The following is a 22,380-nucleotide window of genomic DNA, read 5'->3' on the forward strand; positions in this document are numbered from 1 at the left end:
CCAGATACTCGGCAGTAAGTCGAACTCGTTCCCAGTGAATGTTGGCCTCCGCCAGGGCTGCGCTTTATCACCTATCCTGTTCGTGATTTTCATGGACGGGATATCAAGGCGTAGTCGTGGAGGAGAGGGGTTGCAGTTCGGTGACCTGAGGATCTCATCGCTGCTCTTTGCAGATGATGTGGTCCTTATGGCATCATCGGTCTGTGACCTTCAATAGTCACTGGATCAGTTCGCAGCCGAGTGTGCAGCGGTTGGGATGAGGATCAGCACCTCAAAATCAGCAGGAAACCGGTGGATTGCCTACTCGGGGTAGGGAATGAGCCCTTACCCCAAGTGAAGGAGTTCAAGTACTTCGGGGTCTTGTTCGTGAGTGAGGGCACGATGGAGCGAGAGATTGGCCGGAGAATCGGAGCAGCGGGGGCGGTATTACAGTCGCTTTACCGCACCATTGTGACGAAAAGAGAGCTGAGCCAGAAGGCAAAGCTCTTGATCTACCAGTCGATCTTCGTTCCTACCCTCACCTGTGGTCATGAAGGCTGGGTCATGACCGAAAGAACGAGATCACGGATACAAGCGGCCGAAATATGTTTTCTCAGACGGGTGGCTTCTCCCTTAGAGATAGGGTGAGAAGCTCAGCCATCAGGAGAGACTCTGAGTAGAGCCGCTGCTCCTTTACATTGAAAGGAGCCAGTTGAGGAGCCACCTGGGCGCCTCCCTAGGGAGGTGTTCCAGGCACGTCCAGCTGGGAGGAGACCCCGGGGAAGACCCAGGACTCGGTGGAGCGATTATATCTCCTCACTGGGAACGCCTCAGGATCCCCCAGTCGGAGCTGGAGGATGTGGCCCGGAGAAGGGAAGATTGGGGTTCCTTACTAGAGCTGCTGCCCCCGCGACCCGATCCCGGATAAGCGGTGGACGATATTTGTTCTATACTTACTATTTATAGATAAATAGATATACAGTAGATATTTAATGCATGTTTATTTATACATATATATTAAAAATAAATCTTGATTGCTTGTTATGTTTTATAATTATATTTTATTTCCTTATATTTTATATTCTGTACTTGGAGATGATGATGATTGATCCAGTGTCTCTCTTAGTATTATTATAATATTATTAATAATAATAATAATAATAATAATAATAATAATAATAATAATAATAATAATAATAATAATATCCTCCAGATGAATCCTCCTCGACTTCCCGTCCCGAAGCCTCGAGCTCGTTACGTGAGGGACAGTCTGAGCTCCGCCTCCTCTCTGGACAGGTGAGCTCACCTTTATCAGTGTCTCTGGTTTTACTCTTTATAGGTTTGTGTTTGAATCAAATAAACATTATGTTTTAACTACTGACAACATTTCTCTCAAATTAAAAATAGAAATATTGTCATTTAGAGCTTTTATTAGCAGAAAATGATGACTGGTCAAAATAACAAAGAGACGCGGCGTTTTCAGAGGAAACAAGCTGCGACTCAGGTTCTTACACCAATCATCATTTATGAACTCTCGATTCAGGAAAGCGTAATTTTGTGACATAACCCCGTCATGTAGCCTCCAAACCTTTGCCTATTTCTTTTATATACATCTGCAAAAAAAAAAAAATCCTTGTTTTTAATGTAGAAATGTATGAAACCTTTAAATCTGCACACATACTTTAAACGTTATTTGGATTTAAACTCACTTTTGTGTTGCAGAGATGTGAGCGATGAAAGTCTACAACCAGTTCTCTCTAATGGAGTTCACCTGAGCACAGGTACACGCACACGCACACGCGCACACACACACACACACACACACACACACATGCACACGCACACACACGCGCGCGCACACACACACACACACACACACACACACACACACATTTCAAATTCTGAAAACAGCTGAAGTTTTAAGGCCTTTTCACAACAAGTCCATAATCTTTCCAGTTCCGTACGTTTGCTCACTGATATTGATGTGTCTGCTTATTGTCATGCAGTGAGGATGATAACATTACTAACATTACGTCTATTCCAAACTAACAATGAATGACATTAGCAAGACGCTAACGTTTAGCTGCCTACAGCACATTGACCATCTTGGATGATGATGTTTGCGTATACGGTGGCTCTGAGTGGTCAAACACCAACAAAAAACTGAAAATCAAACGTGTCCCGAAAACTGAAACGAAGGACGAAAGATTCAGAGTCGTGTGTAAATTTAATTGACACAACGTAAAGTCGTGTTTATTTTTAAAGTGAAATAGTTTGAAGAGTAAACTCTCTGTTCGCCCGTTGTCTGTAAGTAGGAAGTGAAACAGTTAAACAATAAAAACAATTCGATATTCGTCAGAATCACTTTAAACAATCTGTGTATTTAATAATAAATCTTATTATTATTATACTATTATTATTATTATTATTATTTAATAATAATAATAATAATAAAGCTGACTGACTTGTTAGAAGTCAACACGCAGCTCTGATGCTGAAACAGCTTCAATTTATCTTTAGTCTGCTGATGTGCTTTCAGTGTGAACAGTGGAACCGGTTTGATGTTTGTGAAGCCAGCAGACTGGTGATTATCTCAAACCAGTTTGTCTTCTGACTGCTGATACCATCCCAGAAAGTTCCGATCACATGATTCTGCTGCTGAGTTATACAGAACATTATAAAACGGACATGTCAAATCAAGCAATCTGATTGGTTCTTAGCCGTGATATACCACGGCCTGTCGTGAGCTATTGCTTAAATATAAACCGTGTGTATCACATTTTCAGATTTTTTATTTGACGTTTTTTTAGATAATCTTTCTGAAAATATTCAGACTTTTATTAATGTTTTAATTTTACAATGTTTCTCCATTAGTCCTTTGATATCTTGTTTTGTAAAAGTAGTGAAGCAGTCGATCTGAAAACTAGAACTGGAAGCTGGAACCATGAAATGTTTTTGTATGAAAAGAGGCTGTTGATTTTCGAAAAAAGGCATCGATGATTCAACAACACAGTCGTCTGATTCAATACAGAAAACTGAATTACTCCTTTCAACCAGATCCACTCCTTCCTTCTTACCTTTCACAATAAAAGCCCATGACACATAACCTTTGCAGGCAAATATTTTGCATTTGTGTGTCATTTACTCGTCACGCTCCTGGTGTTTAGACCTTCATGGTCAAACTTTTCAGGTTGTTCATGGAAAAAGCTTTTTTAGTAACTAAAGCTGTCATAGATGTATTGCAGTAGAAAGTAACATATTACTTAAAAAATTGTACTTACTACAGTAGTAAATGTATTGTGTCCTCCCCAGGTGAAGATGCTGTTCCTGGTGGGTTCCCGACTCTGGCCGGCGTCACCGACATCATCGCCAACAGCATCCCGTCATTGGCTGGATTCGCCACCTCAGTCAGAGGCTTGGCCACCTCGGCCCCGCCCTCCATAGACAGCATGGCTAACAGCATTGCCGCCCACATACCTAGCTTAGCAGGAACTGCTAGCACTGTGGCTAACCCGGCTGCTACAACAACCGTAGCCTCCACCGCTGCAGCTGCACCTGCTGCTAATACTGTTAGCTTAGACAGCATCATTAACTCGTTATCTAACATTCCCAGTTTAGCTGGGATTGTTAGCAGTGTGGCTAACCCTGCTGTTAGCTCCATGACGACCCCGGCCACCCCGTCAGCCCCACCCACCTCAGCTGATAAACCCCACCCCCCCTCACTGCCGAGGATCGAAGCCACTTACACAGGTACATCAAGTCAAAATAAATCATGAGTCCTAAAACCCTGACATGAGTCAGCGTTATGAGTCTTAAACCCTGACATGAGTCAGCATTTTATGCACTTCCGGTTCCCTCAAAGTCAATGTGTTTTGAATGAGTTTTTGTTCGATGTCTGAAATAAGGTCTTTTGTCAACACAAGCTGAAGAGATTTTCAGGTTTTGATCTACGACAGCAAATACGTCAGTAAATAGCCTTCTAGTGAATTTTTAAGCTTTTCCGTGTCTTAAAAGGCAGTTGCTAACAAGTGTCTAATGAGACTACAGAGGTTGTCGGGGATGTTAAATGTCATCACGCTAACATTAGCCGCCTTTAGCTTAGTCTTGGTGACGTGAAGTCATGTGACCTGCTGTAGTTGGAAATGGAAACATCCCATTGGCTTTTTGTCCTGGGAAGCAGGGCGATGCTGACTTCAGGTTCGGCCTACATAATAAATGAATTGCTCCTGATGGACTGAGCACCAAGTTCTCTGTGTCTGTGTGCAGATGTTGGAGCGTTGTTGCAGCTGGTGATGTCCACTTTAGACCCAAATACAGGAGTCACATTACCCCCACTAGAGGAAGCTGCTGAGCCAGCAGAGGAAGGTACTGAAGGAGTCCAACCTGTTTCACTCACTCTAACATGACACTATTATCCAGAGTACGGACATATTGTGACTCTGATCCTGGTCACGTAAACAGCATATTCCGTTTGAATATTCAGAATTAATGCTTATTCTGAATGTAGCACTTTTTCTTTTGAACATTATAAAAGACTTGGATATCAACAGGTTTTTGGATATGAGCAAATATCTTAATGCTGGCCTTTTCAAGAAGGTGGGTAAAGGAATTAAAGTTTGAGGCCCAATGGTCCAACAATTCAACCACGGCTGGAAAGCTTTAAAAGTAATATTTTTTGCCGGCTGCATGTAAACGGGAAGATTTTTGGAATATTGTAACCATGTAAACACCTTAGTAGGAATATCATAAACGTAGTCCCTGTGTCCTGCTGGTCGTCACCGTTCAGCAAGTCTGATCCCTCTTCGTTTGCTTTAGTTATAGTTTTAAGACAGTCTCCTCACACCATCAAAGAAGAAACCCCGTACGTCACCATGTTGGCTTGTTGGGCGAGCCAAGAGGAAGCTGACACTGACTCGTCCAATGAAGAGGAAGATGCAGGAGCTAGTCACGCCCCCTCTGGTGCCTATGGACCAATGGAGGGAGATCCTGTATCCAACCCATCTTCAAATACCACCAAGTATGTATACAGTACTACAAAAACTACTTCTACTACTACACTGCATCTTTAATGTTTGTGTTCTGCAGCCTCCCGTCCAATCCTTCAGGTCGTCTGATCCCAACTCGGCCCCCCCCGCCCCCCCCTCAAACTCCTGGCAAATCGAAAAAGCCTCTGAAACAGAAGATCCCGAGGTACGCTAACGCAACATCTCTCTGTCTGTTATTGTGAAAAGTTACATTCAAAGTCCTGATTTAAACAAGAACACACCAAACACTCCATGGTTGACTGCGGTTAGCAGATGAAGTCATTAACACTTGCAAATAAGCATGTAATGCTAGCTGAGGGCTCTCCAAAGCTAGGGGGAGGGCCAAGGGAAGGGACTGGGACTAGAGCTCTGCATATGTACACATATCTTACGTTACAGTGAAGTTAGAGGGAATTTCTGTTTCCTCTCACAGGATGTATTCACGGTTCAACACTGCTGCATCAGATTCAATTTCCTGAAGTCTATGTAGAGAAAAACCTTCAGTCTGTTCATGTGTGTTTGTCCTGCAGAGCGGCCACTATTCGAGTGTCCAGGAAGAAGGGCGGCAGTGGGAGTTCAACTCCACAGAGTGCCGTGGTCCGATCCAGCTGGCTGGATGTCTGGAAGGGCTTCAGGTAACACCAACACCACCAACACCATCATCTTAATTATCATTAATATTATCCTTCAAAAATCCTCCTGATGTCTCCTTACAGACTCTGGTTGTGGGTGGTTTATAGTAACACAAAGTTGAGTCCATCAGTAAATACGAGTGAATTCACAAAGAAGGAATTGTGCAATACTTGCAGCCGCTATCTGCCCGTCTCAAGGTCACGTTCACTAAAGATATTGTGAATAAAGTATCTATCTATCTATCTATCTATCTATCTATCTATCTAGAACGCAAACACGCTCATAAAGCTGCAGCTGAGTGCAGTTTCCCTCTCTTTGTCTGATTGCTAACGTGTCGGTTGTGAGAGGCGAGAGTCAGCCGCTTCCATATTAACATCCCAAAGGAGAACTATGAGCCCAGGATTCGGAAAACGAGGCTTGTTTTTTCATGTATTTCCAAAAACAACAAGTTTATTTATTTATCTTTCAGTGACCAACTCTGTAAACACGCTAATAACGTCTCTAACTGTGCGGCTGTCAGCGCGATGTTTGTGCACCAACAGTAAAAGGAACAAAATCCTTCTGTGAATTCACCCCCGACAGTGTGAGTGATGTGAACAGGACGGATCATGTGGTCATACAATGGATGATGGTTGGATGATGGATGGATGATGGTTGAATGATGGATGGATGATGGTTGGATGATGGATGAATGATGGATGTATGATGGACGGATGATGTTGGATGATGGCTGGATGATGGTTGGATGATGGTTGAATGATGGATGGATGAATGTTGGATAATGGACAGATGATGTTGGATGATGGATGGATGATGGATGGATGATGGTTGGATGATGGATGAATGATGGTTGGATGATGGTTGGATGATGGATGAATGATGGATGGATGATGGTTGGATGATGGATGGATGATGGATGAATGATGGATGGATGATGGTTGGATGATGGATGGATGATGGATGGATGGATGATGGTTGAATGATGGATGTATGATGGTTGGATGATAGATGGAGGATGGAAGGATGATGTTGGATGATGGATGGATGGATGATGGTTGGATGATCGATGGAGGATGGAAGGATGATGTTGGATGATGGATGGATGATGGTTGGATGATCGATGAATGATGGTTGGATGATGGTTGGATGATGGATGGATGATGTTGGATGATGGATGGATGAATGTTGGATGATGGATGGATGAATGTTGGATAATGGATGGATGATGGTTGGATGGATGGATGATGGTTGGATGATAGATGGATGGATGCTGGATGATCAACAGATAGAGAGACAGATAAGAGACAACATGTTTTCTCTCTTTCTACAACAGACACAATGTTTTATGGGCGACTTTGGATGGACAGCTGATGTCTCTTTGGAAAAAACGCACAGTAAGTCAGTGTCTTTCTATCTGTCTGTCCCTCTATACACCTATCTGTCTGTGTGTCACAGTAATGGGTGTTTGTTTGTTTGTTTTGTTGATCAGGACCGGTTCAGCGAATTGCTCTTTCACGTCTCCAGCATCACTAACGTGAAGAAACAGGACAAAGGCCGATTCTCTGTTTACTTCAGGAAGAAGCATTATGACTTCATGGCTCATAGTGACGGTGAGATCCCTGCTGCGCTCTGATGCTGCAGCTCGTTGGTGTATACGTTTACAATGAGCTGGAAGCAGGACACAGAATATTTGCAGGACGTCAAGTGAATAAAGGTTTCCAGTAAGGGGGTGAAACACCAGAGGCCCTACGATACGATATTATCACAATACTCACGATAGTCACGATAATATATTATTGCGATTATAAACATTTTACAATATGCCGTGTATTGCGATATATTGTGATTTATTACCTTTGTCAACATCTGTTTTATTTAATAAGTTAAGTCCTGTTTTTTTTTTTTACCAACTTCCTGCCAATCCCGTGGACCTCATCAGAAAACAATTGTTACCAAAAAAGTTTAATTTGTATTTGCAATATTAATAATTAACATAATAAAAGATTAATATCTGGTGTCCGTGTACGACACAATTTTGGCTTGCAAAATATTGCGATACTATGCTGTATGGATCCCCCCCCCCAGTTTCCAGGTTGAAACTGTATCTGCAGCATCTGATGAGTCTTCCTGTTTTTTCTGTCTCTCAGAGGTTCATGGAGGTTGGGTCACGTCTCTGCTAGCATCTCGAGGCCAGCCAAGTCCCGTCCCCCCAGAACTTCACGGACAAATCACCATCAAGGACCCCCGGAGCCGCGCCTACGCCGCCGTCTGGGGTCATGACCTCTGGATTTACCCCAACAAGGAGGGCTTCCAGCTGGGCGTCGCCTCCTTCTCTGTCCCCCTGAACTTGGCCACGGTCAAATCTACGGGAAAACACTCGTTTGCCCTCATCACTCCATACAAGAGCTTCAAGTATGCATCTGTCTGTCTGACTACCGGTCTGTCTGTTGCTGTCCCTTAACTTTTGAGATTTGTCCAGTATTGAGAGAGAGCATTGCAGTGTAATCCACTAACAATGTTTCTGCACTGGCTGCTCAGACTGGTCTTATAAGTGTCCTCATTAGGACAGAGAAATAAAACATGTTTCTTCACCTTGATGTGTTGTTGAGTCATGTGACCTGTAGTGTAAACGTGAGAGAGAGTTGGAGAGAGGAGCCGCTGTGGTCACAGTTTGTTATGTTGGACAGAAAACACAGCTTTGTGTTATCATATTTTACATGTCAGGGCTGAATATATATCTGATTTACACCATGTGGATGAGGTCGAAACTTTGGCTTCTCTTCGAGCGAGACTTTAGACTCGATAAGCAGTAAGTGAGATAAGGAGCAGATCAAAGAACTCATAATAACAGTCTGACCTGTCAGTGCACAAACAAACCTTTAGTGGACGATCATTAAGGATTAAACTGCAGCTGGTTTAGCTCTCTCTCAATATTGGAGAATTGAGAGAGAGCGCTGCAGCTTAGTCACCTAAACACAAAAACATGTGGAAAAAGCATCCAGATTCCTAACGTTCTTGATCTTTCTTCTCTCTCTTTGCCCCGCCCCCTGTCACTCCGTGGCCCCTCCCCCTTCCTTCAGCCTGTCTGTTGATTCGTCGAAGGATCTGTCCGTCTGGTTGGACAGTCTGTCCTCAACTATTCGCAGCGCTCTGTCCAGCAGCCAGGTGGCACTGCGCATCTGGGAAAGCCCCGACAACAAAGTGTGCGGTGACTGCTGCGCTGCCAACCCTGAGTGGGCGTCCGTCAACCTGCTGCTGGTCATCTGTCAGGCCTGTGCAGGTACGAACTAACGCACGACTTTAACATAATTCCTGTGTTTTAGGAAACAGAAATGCATTGAAGTTAGTCAAAGATCGTGGTTTTCAGTTAATGTTTTTCTGTATTAAATCAGAAGACGGAACTTTTTGACGTTACATATGTGGCTTTTAACATGGCGTGGTTACGTACTAACGTTGTAAGGTAGTTAAGCAACTTAAAATGACGAACTCCGATCTCCTGGGTGAAAGTCCAGTTTGTTTGAGAGACCTTATGTGTAGCAGGTGCAGCAAAAAACTTGATTATGTCAGACATAATAAACGCCAAGCATCTGAAATACACAACAGAAATGTGTGACTTTCTACCTACAGTGGCCGTAGTCTGCCGTCGTATATAATTGAAGAAATTCATGGGAGAAATTAGAATTTTGAGGACAGATATTTGGAATGCTAATGTTGCTAGCAGAGCTTTGTTATGATAACAGCGTCTGTTCTCAGGAAAACATCGAGCTCTTGGCAGCAGCCTGTCAAAGGTACGCAGTCTGAAGATGGACAACAAGGTGTGGACTGAACCACTCCTACAGGTGAGGGGGGGCTAAACCACTCCTACAGGTGAGGGGGGGGATGAACCAGTCATACAGGTGAGGGGGGCTGAACCAGTCATACAGGTGAGGGGGGGCTAAACCACTCATACAGGGGGGGGGGGGGGGGGGGGGGGGCTGAACTACCCATACAGGTGAGGGTGACCTTTACATGACCTTTAACCCGTTTCTCTTGCAGCTGTTTGTTACCTACGGTAACTGGTTGGCCAATCAAGTGTGGGCTCCAGCGGTGCCGGCGGCGGAGCAGCTGTGTCCCGGATCGTCTGATGAGGAGAGGTCCAAGTTCATCCAGGACAAATACAGCAGGGCGCGCTACAGACGAGTGCACGCTCTGACCTCTTCACTCGCTCTGATGGACCAGGTCAGTCACACTCATTCACTCCTCACTGTAGAGGAAACGATGTCTGAGACTTCCTACCAAGTCGATGCCAAAATTCTTAAAATGTGACGATACTCATTTTTCTACAGAGCCATAGGTACCGTAGTTCCCGGTAGAAGCGTCAGGGCTCGAGACTAACTGCATCCTGTTGTCCCAGGGACGATAGAAAAGCTCCCTATTTGTTCCAGATAATTCTACACTGTGAACAACTCCGTGTTGAAATCTGCAGAAGAGCTAGCTAACGTTAGCTGTTAGCTGCCATAAGCACAGTCCTGCTTGGCTAAATAATGGAGCTAACAGCTAACACTGACGGAGGTTCCATAGAGTTACATTATAATGCGTTCAGGCTCTACTCAGTAAAACTTTGTACTGGTTGAAGGTAAATTATAACATCATGATATGTTCAATGTAATCTTGTAAAATGTAGTTTTTGTTTGAAGATGTTTTTTATAAAACAGATATTAGATGAACTCTGAGCTGTTGAACTTCCTGACAGAAGTCTGACGTGATAAAGGAAGTTGAGTTCATGGAGTTATTGTTTCGTTAGTGAGTATTGTTAGAGAATCCTGGAATTTCACTTGTTCCAGGGGCCAACATGGCTCAGTAGGCCAGTGGAAAGACCGGGCTGGAGACTGGGCTGGAAGCCGGCGAAGCCACTTGGGAGGCCAGCGGACAGGCCAGGCTGGCGGCGGGTAGAACCGCTCAGGAGGCTGGGCTGGAAGCGGGTGGAGCCGCTCAGGAGGCCGGCGGAGACACTCAGGAGGCCGGCGGAAAGATCGGGCTGGAAGCCGGCAAAGTTGCTCGGGAGGCCGGGCTGGAGTCACTGGGGTCTCGACAATCGGGGGGAACAACACGGGGATGGGGAGCGACATAGCTTTAGCTTTATTGAACACTTCTTTTAAGTCATGGTAACATGAGGGAACTTTAGCCAAATCTGGGTAAACAGAGTTGTTACGTGATTCATTGACAGGGATTTTAACAGCAGGGAAACATGAACATTGACATTCCAAACTCCACCCTTTAATTTTGCCTGTGCGGCAGTCAATATGGGGATTGTGCTTAGTTAGCCATGGGTACCCCAAAATCAGCGGGTGTTGTGCTCAATTGAATAAATGGAATTTCATCCATTCATTGTGGTCATCATTTACCACAACTAGTATGGGCTCGGTGCAGTGGGTCACTATGAACAACAATTGACCATCTAAGGCTTTAATGGGCTTAGTCAAAGGAACAGTCTTGACCTGACATTGTTCGGCTAGATCAGCCCCAGAATCAACTAGCACCTCTCACTATAAACTTGGTTCTTCACAGAAAGGGTTACCTGAGTCATTGAACGAGTAGGGAATGAAGAAGAGTTGGCACATCAGAGCTCCCCCCCCTCCGAGCTGGTGAGCCTTTTTTTTGACAGATGTCCTTGTTGGCCGCAGTAAAAGCAACAACCTTCCCGGAGGCGACGTTGTCTCTCCTCTGGATGAATCTTGGTCCTTCCCAGCTGCATCGGTTCCTCCGATGCCTGGGATGACGCTGGTCTCTCAGGGACTGATGATCTGGAAGGCAAGGATGTCCATGGTGACTGGGAGAGCGAATTGCGGGCCTGTGTCGTTCCCTATCCCTCTGCCTCAGTCTGCTGTCCACGCGAATCGACATGGCAATGATGGTCTCAAGATCCTCGGGTAGCTCCAGGAGCACCTATAGTCTTTGATCGGAACCGACAAATCGTTCATGAAGGCGTCGACTAAAACCGGCGAGTTCCAACCACTATCAGCGACTATGGTACGGAACTCAATGGCGTAATCGACTACTTGCTGCTGGCGTTGCTTGATTTGCATGAGTATGCGGGATGCTTCTCTTGCCGGGGACGTATGATCAAAAACTTTACTTAATGTGTCTTTAAATTAAATCAAATTTCCGAGTCTCTTGACCATTCGGCGGTGGTCCAAGCGCCGGCTCTGCCGGTTAAGTGGGACAGAATAAAAGCAATTTTAGCTTGATCTGAACCAAAGGCGACGGGATTGTGTTTAAAATGCAAGTCGCATTGAACTAAAAATGTTCTACAATCACCTGACTCGCCAGAAAACCTTTCCGGGGAGGCCAGATACAGAGACGGAGAGGCAACATGGTTCATGGCCTGAACGATAGCAGGGCTTTCCGCCTGACGCTTGGTGAGGTCCTGCACTCAATGCTGGATGTAGCCCAGCTGTTTCTCATGCTGGTGGAGCAGGTCCTTCTGCGAAGACAGGGTGGCTTTGAATGAGTCGGCTTGATCCATTCTGGCCAGTTCGTTGATGTTAAGGACCACGAAATTAAAAAACATAGGATCCAAAATACACGACTCCACAAAGTGTCTGACGTACAAACAAAATATCTTTTTAATACAAAGTCTACCCATTAACTACAACCATACACTTGACTAGATTTACAAGAACTGGCACAAGACAAGGGGAGACGGGACTATTTATACATGAGGTAAGGGGACACAGGTGACAACAATCAGGGGTGGGGCAGATGATCACAGAAGCGGGAAAACACACACGGCAGGAAGTTAAGTGACCTGGAACGAGAGAGAAAGGTGAGTTTCAAAACAAAACAGGAAGTGAACACAAGACATCACACAAGGGAGGTGAACTCTACAAAATAAAACAGGAACACAAATCCACAGTCAGGACACGTCTCTACTCCTTACCAATACTATATTCATTATATATATTATTATATATAACATTTTTATTAAAGTCTGATGTTTTGCCATGTGTGTAAATTACACATATACTGTACGACTTCCACCTGTAACCAACATGTGTGTGTGTGTGTGTGTGTGTGTTTCAGAGGCTGCGTCAGGTGGTTTGTGGAGACGACGTAGAAGAAGCGATGTCTCTGATCTGCTCAGGAGCAAAGGTCTGATGGTTCTAAACTTTGTTTACTGTCAGGTGTGTGTCGTGAGTATTTATGTGTTACTACTTTCTGTGTGTCTGAGTGATGTTACCTGTGTGCAGGTGTGCCAGTCTGACCCTCAGAGCCCCTCCCCCATCCTGTTGGCTGAGAGGGCCAATCAGGCTCTGCAGACGGAGCTGCTCCGCCTCAACGAGTACACAGGTAACACACACACACACACACACACACACACCTTAAATATCTTCAGCTGCCGTCTGCGCAGGTAGAATTTGAAAACCTCAAAAATGCGTAACGATCGTCTTCACCGGCGTTTCTTCGGGGCCTGGACTGTTAGCTAGCAAGCTAACTGTGTTCTTTATTCACGTCTGTGTTTCCTTGTTTTCATTCAGAAGTCCCGCATCATCTGCCTCAGGCAACCAATCGGAGAGCTGATCCCGCCCCCTCAGGTAGGATGAATCACCTGGATGAATTTATAATGAGCATGTAGAAGTACAAATATTATAAAAACAACAGACTGCTGTAATGTTAATGAAGTGTGTGTGTGTGTGTGTGTGTGTGTGCAGGTGAGGAAGAGGAGGAGCTTCACGGTAAACTGGAGGCAGATCGTTTTCTCTTCTCGTTAGAAAACGACTCGGCGGCGTGTGACGTCCTCGACCTGCGAGAAGTTCTGTCGGTGTTCGTCAAAGACAAGTAAATACTGCTGATAGTACTATTAATACTTTTACTGCTGATAGTACTATTAATACTTTTACTGCTGATAGAACTATTAATACTTTTACTGCTGATAGTACTATTAATACTTTTACTGCTGATAGAACTATTAATACTTTTACTGCTGATAGTACTATTAATACTTTTACTGCTGATAGAACTATTAATACTTTTACTGCTGATAGAACTATTAATACTTTTACTGCTGATAGAACTATTAATACTTTTACTGCTGATAGTACGATTAATACTTTTACTGTTGATAGAACTATTAATACTTTTACTGCTGATAGAACTATTAATACTTTTACTGCTGATAGAACTATTAATACTTTTACTGCTGATAGTACTATTAATACTTTTACTGCTGATAGTACTACGACACAAAATAAAACCCACTGAAATAAAAAGATGATAATAAATGTTTTAAATAATAATAATAATAAATATAAATATAATGATAATAATTATATGTATAATAATAATATTAAAATCAGTACCTATATTTACACATTTACATATATAAAAGCTGTAGCAGCCTCAGAAATTCTCTTTGTTCTCTTCTCTACATCCGTGGTGCAGAATGTTGAAAAGTTGAATCAGTTTAAATGAACAGAAGCTTCTTGTTGAAGCTTCCTTGAATAACTGCTTAATAACTTGTTTGATTGCAGACCAGCGCATCAGTTTGAGATGGTGACTCTGAACGATCAGCTGATCTGTGCTGCTGACAGCCAGGAGGTGCTGCAGAGCCACCTGCTGCACATCCTGAAGGTACCAGGGTTTTATATATAACATTATTATATATATATGCAGTATATACGTTACGGTCAGTTTCATTGATTATTGAGGTAAGAGTAGTAATAAAAGTCTAAAAATACTCCATTACAAGTAAAAGTCTGGAGTTCAAAATGTTACTAAATTAAAAGTGCAGAAGTATTTAGTTCTAGTTATTAACAATACCAGAGTTCTAGTTATTAATATAAGCTGAGTTCTAGTTATTAATATAACCTGAGTTCTAGTTATTAATATAACCTGAGTTCTAGTTATTAGTGTACCCCGAGTTCTAGTTATTAATATAACCCGAGTTCTAGTTATTAATATAACCTGAGTTCTAGTTATTAATATAACCAGAGTTCTAGTTATTAATATAACCTGAGTTCTAGTTATTAGTGTAACCCGAGTTCTAGTTATTAATATAACCCGAGTTCTAGTTATTAATATAACCTGAGTTCTAGTTATTAATATAACCCGAGTTCTAGTTATTAATATAACCTGAGTTCTAGTCATTAGCATAACCTGAGTTTTAATTATTAATATAACCTGAGTTTTAGTTATTAATATAACCTGAGTTTTAGTTATTAATATAACATGAGTTCTAGTCATTAGTATAACCTGAGTTTTAGTTATTAATATAACCTGAGTTCTAGTTATTAGTTATTGGTATAACCCGAGTTCTAGTTATGAATATAACATGAGTTCTAGTCATTAGTATAACCTGAGTTCTAGTTATTAATATAACCTGAATTCTAGTTATTAGTATAACCTGAGTTTTAGTTATTAATATAACCTGAGTTCTAGTTATTAGTATAACCTGAGTTTTAGTTATTAATATAACATGAGTTCTAGTTATTAGTATAACCTGAGTTCTAGTTATTAGTATAACATGAGTTCTAGTTATTAGTATAACCTGAGTTCTAATTATTAGTATAACCTGAGTTCTAGTTATTAATATAACATGAGTTCTAGTTATTAGTATAACATGAGTTATAGTTATTAATATAACCTGAGTTCTAGTTATTAGTATAACCTGAGTTCTAGTTATTAATATAACCTGAATTCTACTTATTAATATAACCTGAGTTCTAGTTATTAATATAACCCGAGTTCTAGTTATTAATATAACATGAGTTCTTGTCATTAGTATAACCTGAATTCTACTTATTAATATAACCTGAGTTCTAGTTATTAGTATAACCTGAGTTTTAGTTATTAATATAACCTGAATTATACTTATTAATATAACCTGAGTTCTAGTTATTAATATAACCTGAATTCTACTTATTAATATAACCTGAGTTCTAGTTATTAGTATAACCTGAGTTTTAGTTATTAATATAACATGAGTTCTAGTTATTAGTATAACATGAGTTCTAGTTATTAGTTATTAGTATAAACTGAGTTATAGTTATTAGTATAACCTGAGTTCTAGTTATTAATATAACCTGAGTTATAGTTATTAGTTATTAATATCACCTGAGTTTTAGTTATTAATATAACCTGAGTTCTAGTTATTAATATAACCTGAGTTCTAGTTATTAGTATAACATGAGTTCTAGTTATTAGTTATTAATATAACCTGAGTTTTAGTTATTAATATAACCTGAGTTATAGTTATTAATATAACATGAGTTCTAGTTATTAGTATAACCTGAGTTCTAGTTATTAGTATAACCTGAGTTCTAGTTATTAGTATAAGCTGAGTTCTAGTTATTAATATAACATGAGTTCTAGTTATTAGTATAACCTGAGTTCTAATTATTAGTATAACCTGAGTTATAGTTATTAATATAACATGAGTTCTAGTTATTAGTATAACATGAGTTATAGTTATTAATATAACATGAGTTCTAGTTATTAGTATAACCTGAGTTCTAGTTATTAGTATAACCTGAGTTCTAGTTATTAGTATAACCTGAGTTTTAGTTATTAATATAACCTGAGTTTTAGTTATTAATATAACCTGAGTTTTAGTTATTAATATAACCTAAGTTCTAGTTATTAATATAACCTGAGTTTTACTTGTTAATATAACATGAGTTCTAGTCATTAGTATAACCCGAGTTCTAGTTATTAATATAACATGAGTTCTTGTCATTAGTATAACCTGAATTCTACTTATTAATATAACCTGAGTTCTAGTTATTAGTATAACCTGAGTTTTAGTTATTAATATAACCTGAATTATACTTATTAATATAACCTGAGTTCTAGTTATTAATATAACCTGAATTCTACTTATTAATATAACCTGAGTTCTAGTTATTAGTATAACCTGAGTTTTAGTTATTAATATAACATGAGTTCTAGTTATTAGTATAACATGAGTTCTAGTTATTAGTTATTAGTATAAACTGAGTTATAGTTATTAGTATAACCTGAGTTCTAGTTATTAATATAACCTGAGTTCTAGTTATTAGTATAACCTGAGTTCTAGTTATTAATATAACCTGAGTTCTAGTTATTAGTTATTAATATCACCTGAGTTCTAGTTATTAATATAACCTGAGTTCTAGTTATTAGTTATTAATATCACCTGAGTTTTAGTTATTAATATAACCTGAGTTCTAGTTATTAGTATAACCTGAGTTCTAATTATTAGTATAACCTGAGTTCTAGTTATTAATATAACATGAGTTCTAGTTATTAATATAACATGAGTTCTAGTTATTAATATAACCTGAGTTCTAGTTATTAGTATAACCTGAGTTCTAGTTATTAATATAACCTGAATTCTACTTATTAATATAACCTGAGTTCTAGTTATTAATATAACCTGAGTTCTACTTATTAATATAACCTGATTTCTATTTATTTGTATACCCCAAGTTCTAGTTATTAATATAACCTGAGTTTTAGTCATTAGTATAACCCGAGTTCCAGTTATTAATATAACATGAGTTCCAGTTATTAATATAACCTGAGTTTTAGTTATTAATATAACCCGAGTTCTAGTTATTAATATAACCTGAGTTTTAGTCATTAGTATAACCCGAGTTCCAGTTATTAATATAACATGAGTTCCAGTTATTAATATAACCCGAGTTCTAGTTATTAGTTATTGGTATAACCCGAGTTCTAGTTATGAATATAACCTGAGTTTTAGTTATTAATATAACCCGAGTTCTAGTTATTAATATAACATGAGTTCTTGTCATTAGTATAACCTGAGTTTTAGTTATTAATATAACCTGAGTTCTAGTTATTAGTTATTGGTATAATCCGAGTTCTAGTTATGAATATAACATGAGTTCTTGTCATTAGTATAACCTGAGTTTTAGTTATTAATATAACCTGAGTTCTAGTTATTAGTTATTGGTATAACCCGAGTTCTAGTTATGAATATAACTTGAGTTCTAGTCATTAGTATAACCTGAGTTCTAGTTATTAATATAACCTGAATTCTAGTTATTAGTATAACCTGAGTTCTAGTTATTAGTATAACATGAGTTCTAGTTATTAGTATAACATGAGTTCTAGTTATTAGTTATTAGTATAAACTGAGTTATAGTTATTAGTATAACCTGAGTTCTAGTTATTAATATAACCTGAGTTCTAGTTATTAGTTATTAATATAACCTGAGTTTTAGTTATTAATATAACCTGAGTTTTAGTTATTAATATAACCTGAGTTCTAGTTATTAATATAACATGAGTTCTCGTTATTAGTATAACCTGAGTTCTAATGATCAATATAACATGAGTTCTAGTTATTAGTATAACCTGAGTTCTAGTTATTAGTATAACCTGAGTTCTAGTTATTAGTATAACCTGAGTTATAATTATTAGTATAACCTGAGTTCTAGTTATTAATATAACATGAGTTCTAGTTATTAATATAACATGAGTTCTAGTTATTAATATAACCTGAGTTCTAGTTATTAGTATAACCTGAGTTCTAGTTATTAATATAACCTGAATTCTACTTATTAATATAACCTGAGTTCTAGTTATTAATATAACCTGAGTTCTACTTATTAATATAACCTGATTTCTATTTATTTGTATAACCCAAGTTCTAGTTATTAATATAACCTGAGTTTTAGTTATTAATATAACCTGATTTCTAGTCATTAGTATAACCCGAGTTCCAGTTATTAATATAACATGAGTTCCAGTTATTCGTATAACCTGAGTTCTAGTTATTAATATAACCTGAATTCTACTTATTAATATCACCTGAGTTCCAGTTATTAATATAACCTGAGTTCTATTTATTAGTATAACCTGAGTTCTAGTTATTAATATAACCCAAGTTCTAGTTATTAATATAACCTGAGTTCTAGTTATTAGTATAGCCTGAGTTCTAGTTATTAACATAACCCTATGTTTCCAGGTGATTCTCCCAGGGGGTGTGTCCTATGCAGAGGTGGGTGGGGCTTCTGCAGTCAGTCGAGTGGGTACCGTTGAAGTTGGTGGGGCCTCGAGTCACTCTGACGCGTGGTTGTTGCTGTGGGAGGATGGAGTCAGTGTTCATCCCGTCCACAGACACACACAACAGACTCTGAGGATTGATCTGAGCGCTCTCAGTCACCACGGTAACAGTCTTTTTATTCCCCTCTAGCTCCACCTGCTGGAACATGTTGAAGATACTGAATAACTCTACAATATATTCTTTGTATTATTATTTTTTATAATTGAAATGATTAATGATTAAAAATAAAAGATTATTCTAAAATGTTTTAATTATTTTTAATGGATGGAGTCCCTCAAGGCTCTATTCTGGGTCCTCTATTATTTATACATTTTATTTAACCCCTATTTAACCAAGAGATGCCCATTTCTTTAATGGAGACCTGTCTAGCAGCATATATAGATATGTAATCAGGTATATTTAAATACCTTATCTTAAGAAATCTGTCTCTAATTTTTTCATTTTGGATTTAGCCTTTAACGAGATTAAGTTATTGAGTTTTAAGTTCTTCTGCAACATATTCCATGCCGAAGGTGCAGAATACACAAATAATCTTATTCCAGTTTCGATACGGGCGTTTCGGACAGAAAGCTTCACTGCTCAGAGTTTGTCTCTTTGCTGACGACACCCAACTCTTGACAGCTGTTGATACAGAGGATCAGAGCCTGTTTAATGTTATAAATATTTATCTGAAATCAATCTGTGAATATGAGAACATCTTCCAGCTCAGTCAGGAAAGAACTACACATTTTGTTCTTTTCTTTTAAAGAAACCAAGCTCACAGGTAACTAAAATATCTTGCATTACAGGTGAGAAATATGTGTGTTATTATATTATTATCATACATTTTTGGCCAAAATTCAAGAATTCATACGCTAATTATGATAATTTCACACAAACGTCTAATAGGATAAAATGATGAAGTGATTCGGATGTACTTCACCGGCTGGTGCGAGGTAGTAATTCTAGTTATAACTTGAAAGACCTGCGTCATGAAATCAAGAGTTAACGAGGTTAAACGAGTGTAACTCAACACATTTTTAACCAAAAGTTAAAACTGAAATCTGACACTAAAACTCTTTTTTTCAGAAATGGATCCTTGTGAAAGCATCATCACCATGGTGACGGCAGACAGGTGTGAAACTGAAATCTGATGCTAAACAGATTTTCACTGTTACTGCGGATGTTTTAAGAGTTTTATACTTCCTGGCTTCTGATTGGCTGAGCTCCTCACAGGTATTTGTGACATCACAGGTTACGTCTTGTTTTTCTCTCAGGAGAGTGTCGTTGCGGTTCGAAGAGCAGCACAGCTGTCAGTCTTGGTTCAACCACCTGCAGAGCGCTTTGACCAATCAGAGCGCAGCTCCACAGTGTCCTCCTGCAGCCAATCAGAGCGCAGCTCGTCAGTCTCTGTACCCGGTGATGGATGTGAATTCGAGGGGTTCGGTCCCGCCGGCCATCGAACGCTGCATCTCCCACGTCACAAATTTCGGTCGGAGCAGTTCACATTTATAAATGTATATTTAGTTATATTTGTACATTTAGAAACATTAAAAGGGGCAAAGAGTCAGAAAACTAATGTGCAAAGAATTATGGGCAATCTGTTTCTCCATCAGGCCTGAAGGTGGAGGGCGTGTACCGGCGCTGTGGCCTCGCTGCCAAAGTCAACCGATTGGTGGAGGTTCTGATGACATCACCGAGGACCGCCCCTCTGGAGAGTGATGAGCAGGGGGTTCTGGACGCTGGCTCCGCTCTCAAACAATGTGTCCGCCAGCAGGAGAGTTTGATCCCCGACAAAGACCGGCAGCAGTGGGTACACGCCGCAGGTTAGTACACAGCACTGTAGTATAAGTACATGTAGTACTACCAAAGCCTATATGTAAGAAGTAGACGTTGCCATCGTGAATGTTTTCAAGCCTAAAGTTTGGCATTTTGGGAAGCACCATCTTGGTTTTAGGAACCAGAAGTGATCACATCTGGACAAGAGGGTGGAGCTACAGTAGTAACAGTAACAGTAGTAATATTGCAGTACTTTTAAGTGTACTTTTTCTCTCAGGGATTTCAGATGAACGCTCCAGGTTTTCAGCATACCGACGGTTGCTGCAGCAACTTCCTGACGACAACCTAGCCACACTGAACGCACTGTTTGGACACTTCTACATGTAACACACACACACACACACACACACACACACACACTCACACACATATTACAGATCACATTTCTAGTTTTTCAACAGAAAAGGATGGATTTTAAGGTAAACATGGATTTGATATTCCACAGCAGAGTTACATATAAATTGAAATTTTTTATTTACAGCAATAAATAACGTGATAACATAAAATATCACTGAACTGTACACACATGTTCATCATGACGTTTTAAATGTTCAGAAAGTTGACAGAGTCTGGTGGGGGCAGTTCAGCTGACGGGAGCTTTGACTCGTTTAAAGGATGATTTCACTTTCTCAGACGTGAACGCAACTAAAGGGTCATTTGAAGCTCTGCATGTAGTTGAAGTGTGAAAGGTTTACACGGTTCACCTGAACCCCCTGTCTGCTCCTCAGGGTCCAGATGTTCTCTCAGGTGAACAGGATGTCCGCTCAGAACCTGGCGCTGGTTCTGGTCCCGACTCTGTTTCAGACTCTGAACCAGGATCTGATCAGACTCACCAGAGAGTTCATCATCCACCACATACTGCTGTTTCTGGTAAACATAGCACACACAGCGGGTCACACACATGTTACACACATGGTACACTCATACACATTACACACACATGTTACACACACATGTTACACACAGGTTACACACATGTTATACAGATGTCATAAACGTGGTACACACACGTTACACACATGTTACACACACGTTACACACATGTTGCACACATTTTACACACATGTTAAACACATGTCATACACATGGTACACACACGTTACACACATGTTATACACACACGTTACACACACATGTTACACACACATGTTACACACATTTTACACACATATTTTGCACATGTCACACACACATGTTGCACACATGTTGCACACATGTTACACACACACATGTTATACACATGTGTAACATACTTTCTGTTTGCATTGAACAAAGTTTGTCGATGACCAGTTTAAATGTTTTTATTATTTATTCTCGGTATAACTGGAATAAACTATGAAGGACTTTAAAAGTGAGTGTGTGTGTTTGCAGAAGAGATTTAAAGGGTTAAATGTTGTTTCTCTGCAGACGCCTGAGAGCGAGGAGGAGGAGGAGCAGGAGCAGATTACCGTCTTCTGAAAAACCAGACGTCTTTCTGTCACATGAACAACGTTGTTTACGAATGAACTCTTTTAAAAACTATTTTTTCATCCTTTAGTTGTTTTAAGGAAGATATTAAAGTATAACTCATGATCAAACTATTTAAATAAAGTATTTACTGTTAAATTTCGATGTATTTCTCCTGTTGGTCAAAATGAATGTTTACTGCAAAGAATAAAGTTTAATTTCCTCGAGATGTGTTCACTGTGATTGTACTCGTGGAAATATAAAGTCTGTGCTGTTTCCGCCCGGAGAAAAAGGTTTAATCGTCTTTAAACAAAGGTTGCAGTTAAATTACAAATTATATTTTGAGATTTTAAATGCTAACCCCGTAGTTTATTATCTTACATTTTATTTTATCTTGTATTTTATTTATTTTACATTTTATAAAAATAA

General features: G+C 39.7%; 1 protein-coding gene across 1 annotated transcript; it reads left to right on the top strand.

Annotated features, from left to right (window-relative positions):
• Window positions 1-1,192: 1,192 nt before the first annotated feature.
• On the top strand, window positions 1,193-22,178 carry LOC115019023 (arf-GAP with Rho-GAP domain, ANK repeat and PH domain-containing protein 1). The gene is made up of 25 exons (XM_029448339.1): window positions 1,193-1,275; window positions 1,702-1,760; window positions 3,292-3,729; window positions 4,246-4,355; window positions 4,812-4,996; window positions 5,065-5,169; window positions 5,534-5,638; window positions 6,970-7,030; window positions 7,126-7,246; window positions 7,784-8,048; window positions 8,717-8,916; window positions 9,390-9,475; window positions 9,672-9,854; window positions 12,699-12,767; window positions 12,866-12,965; window positions 13,154-13,210; window positions 13,328-13,454; window positions 14,147-14,246; window positions 18,589-18,790; window positions 19,756-19,801; window positions 19,944-20,158; window positions 20,283-20,492; window positions 20,723-20,828; window positions 21,234-21,375; window positions 21,913-22,178. Exons 1-25 carry the CDS (start codon window positions 1,193-1,195, stop codon window positions 21,961-21,963), a joined length of 3,426 nt encoding a protein of 1,141 aa, XP_029304199.1. The 3' UTR covers window positions 21,964-22,178.
• Window positions 22,179-22,380: the final 202 nt, after the last annotated feature.

This window comes from Cottoperca gobio, chromosome 14, assembly GCF_900634415.1.
Source record: "Cottoperca gobio chromosome 14, fCotGob3.1, whole genome shotgun sequence".
Classification (NCBI taxonomy): Eukaryota; Metazoa; Chordata; class Actinopteri; order Perciformes; family Bovichtidae; genus Cottoperca; species Cottoperca gobio.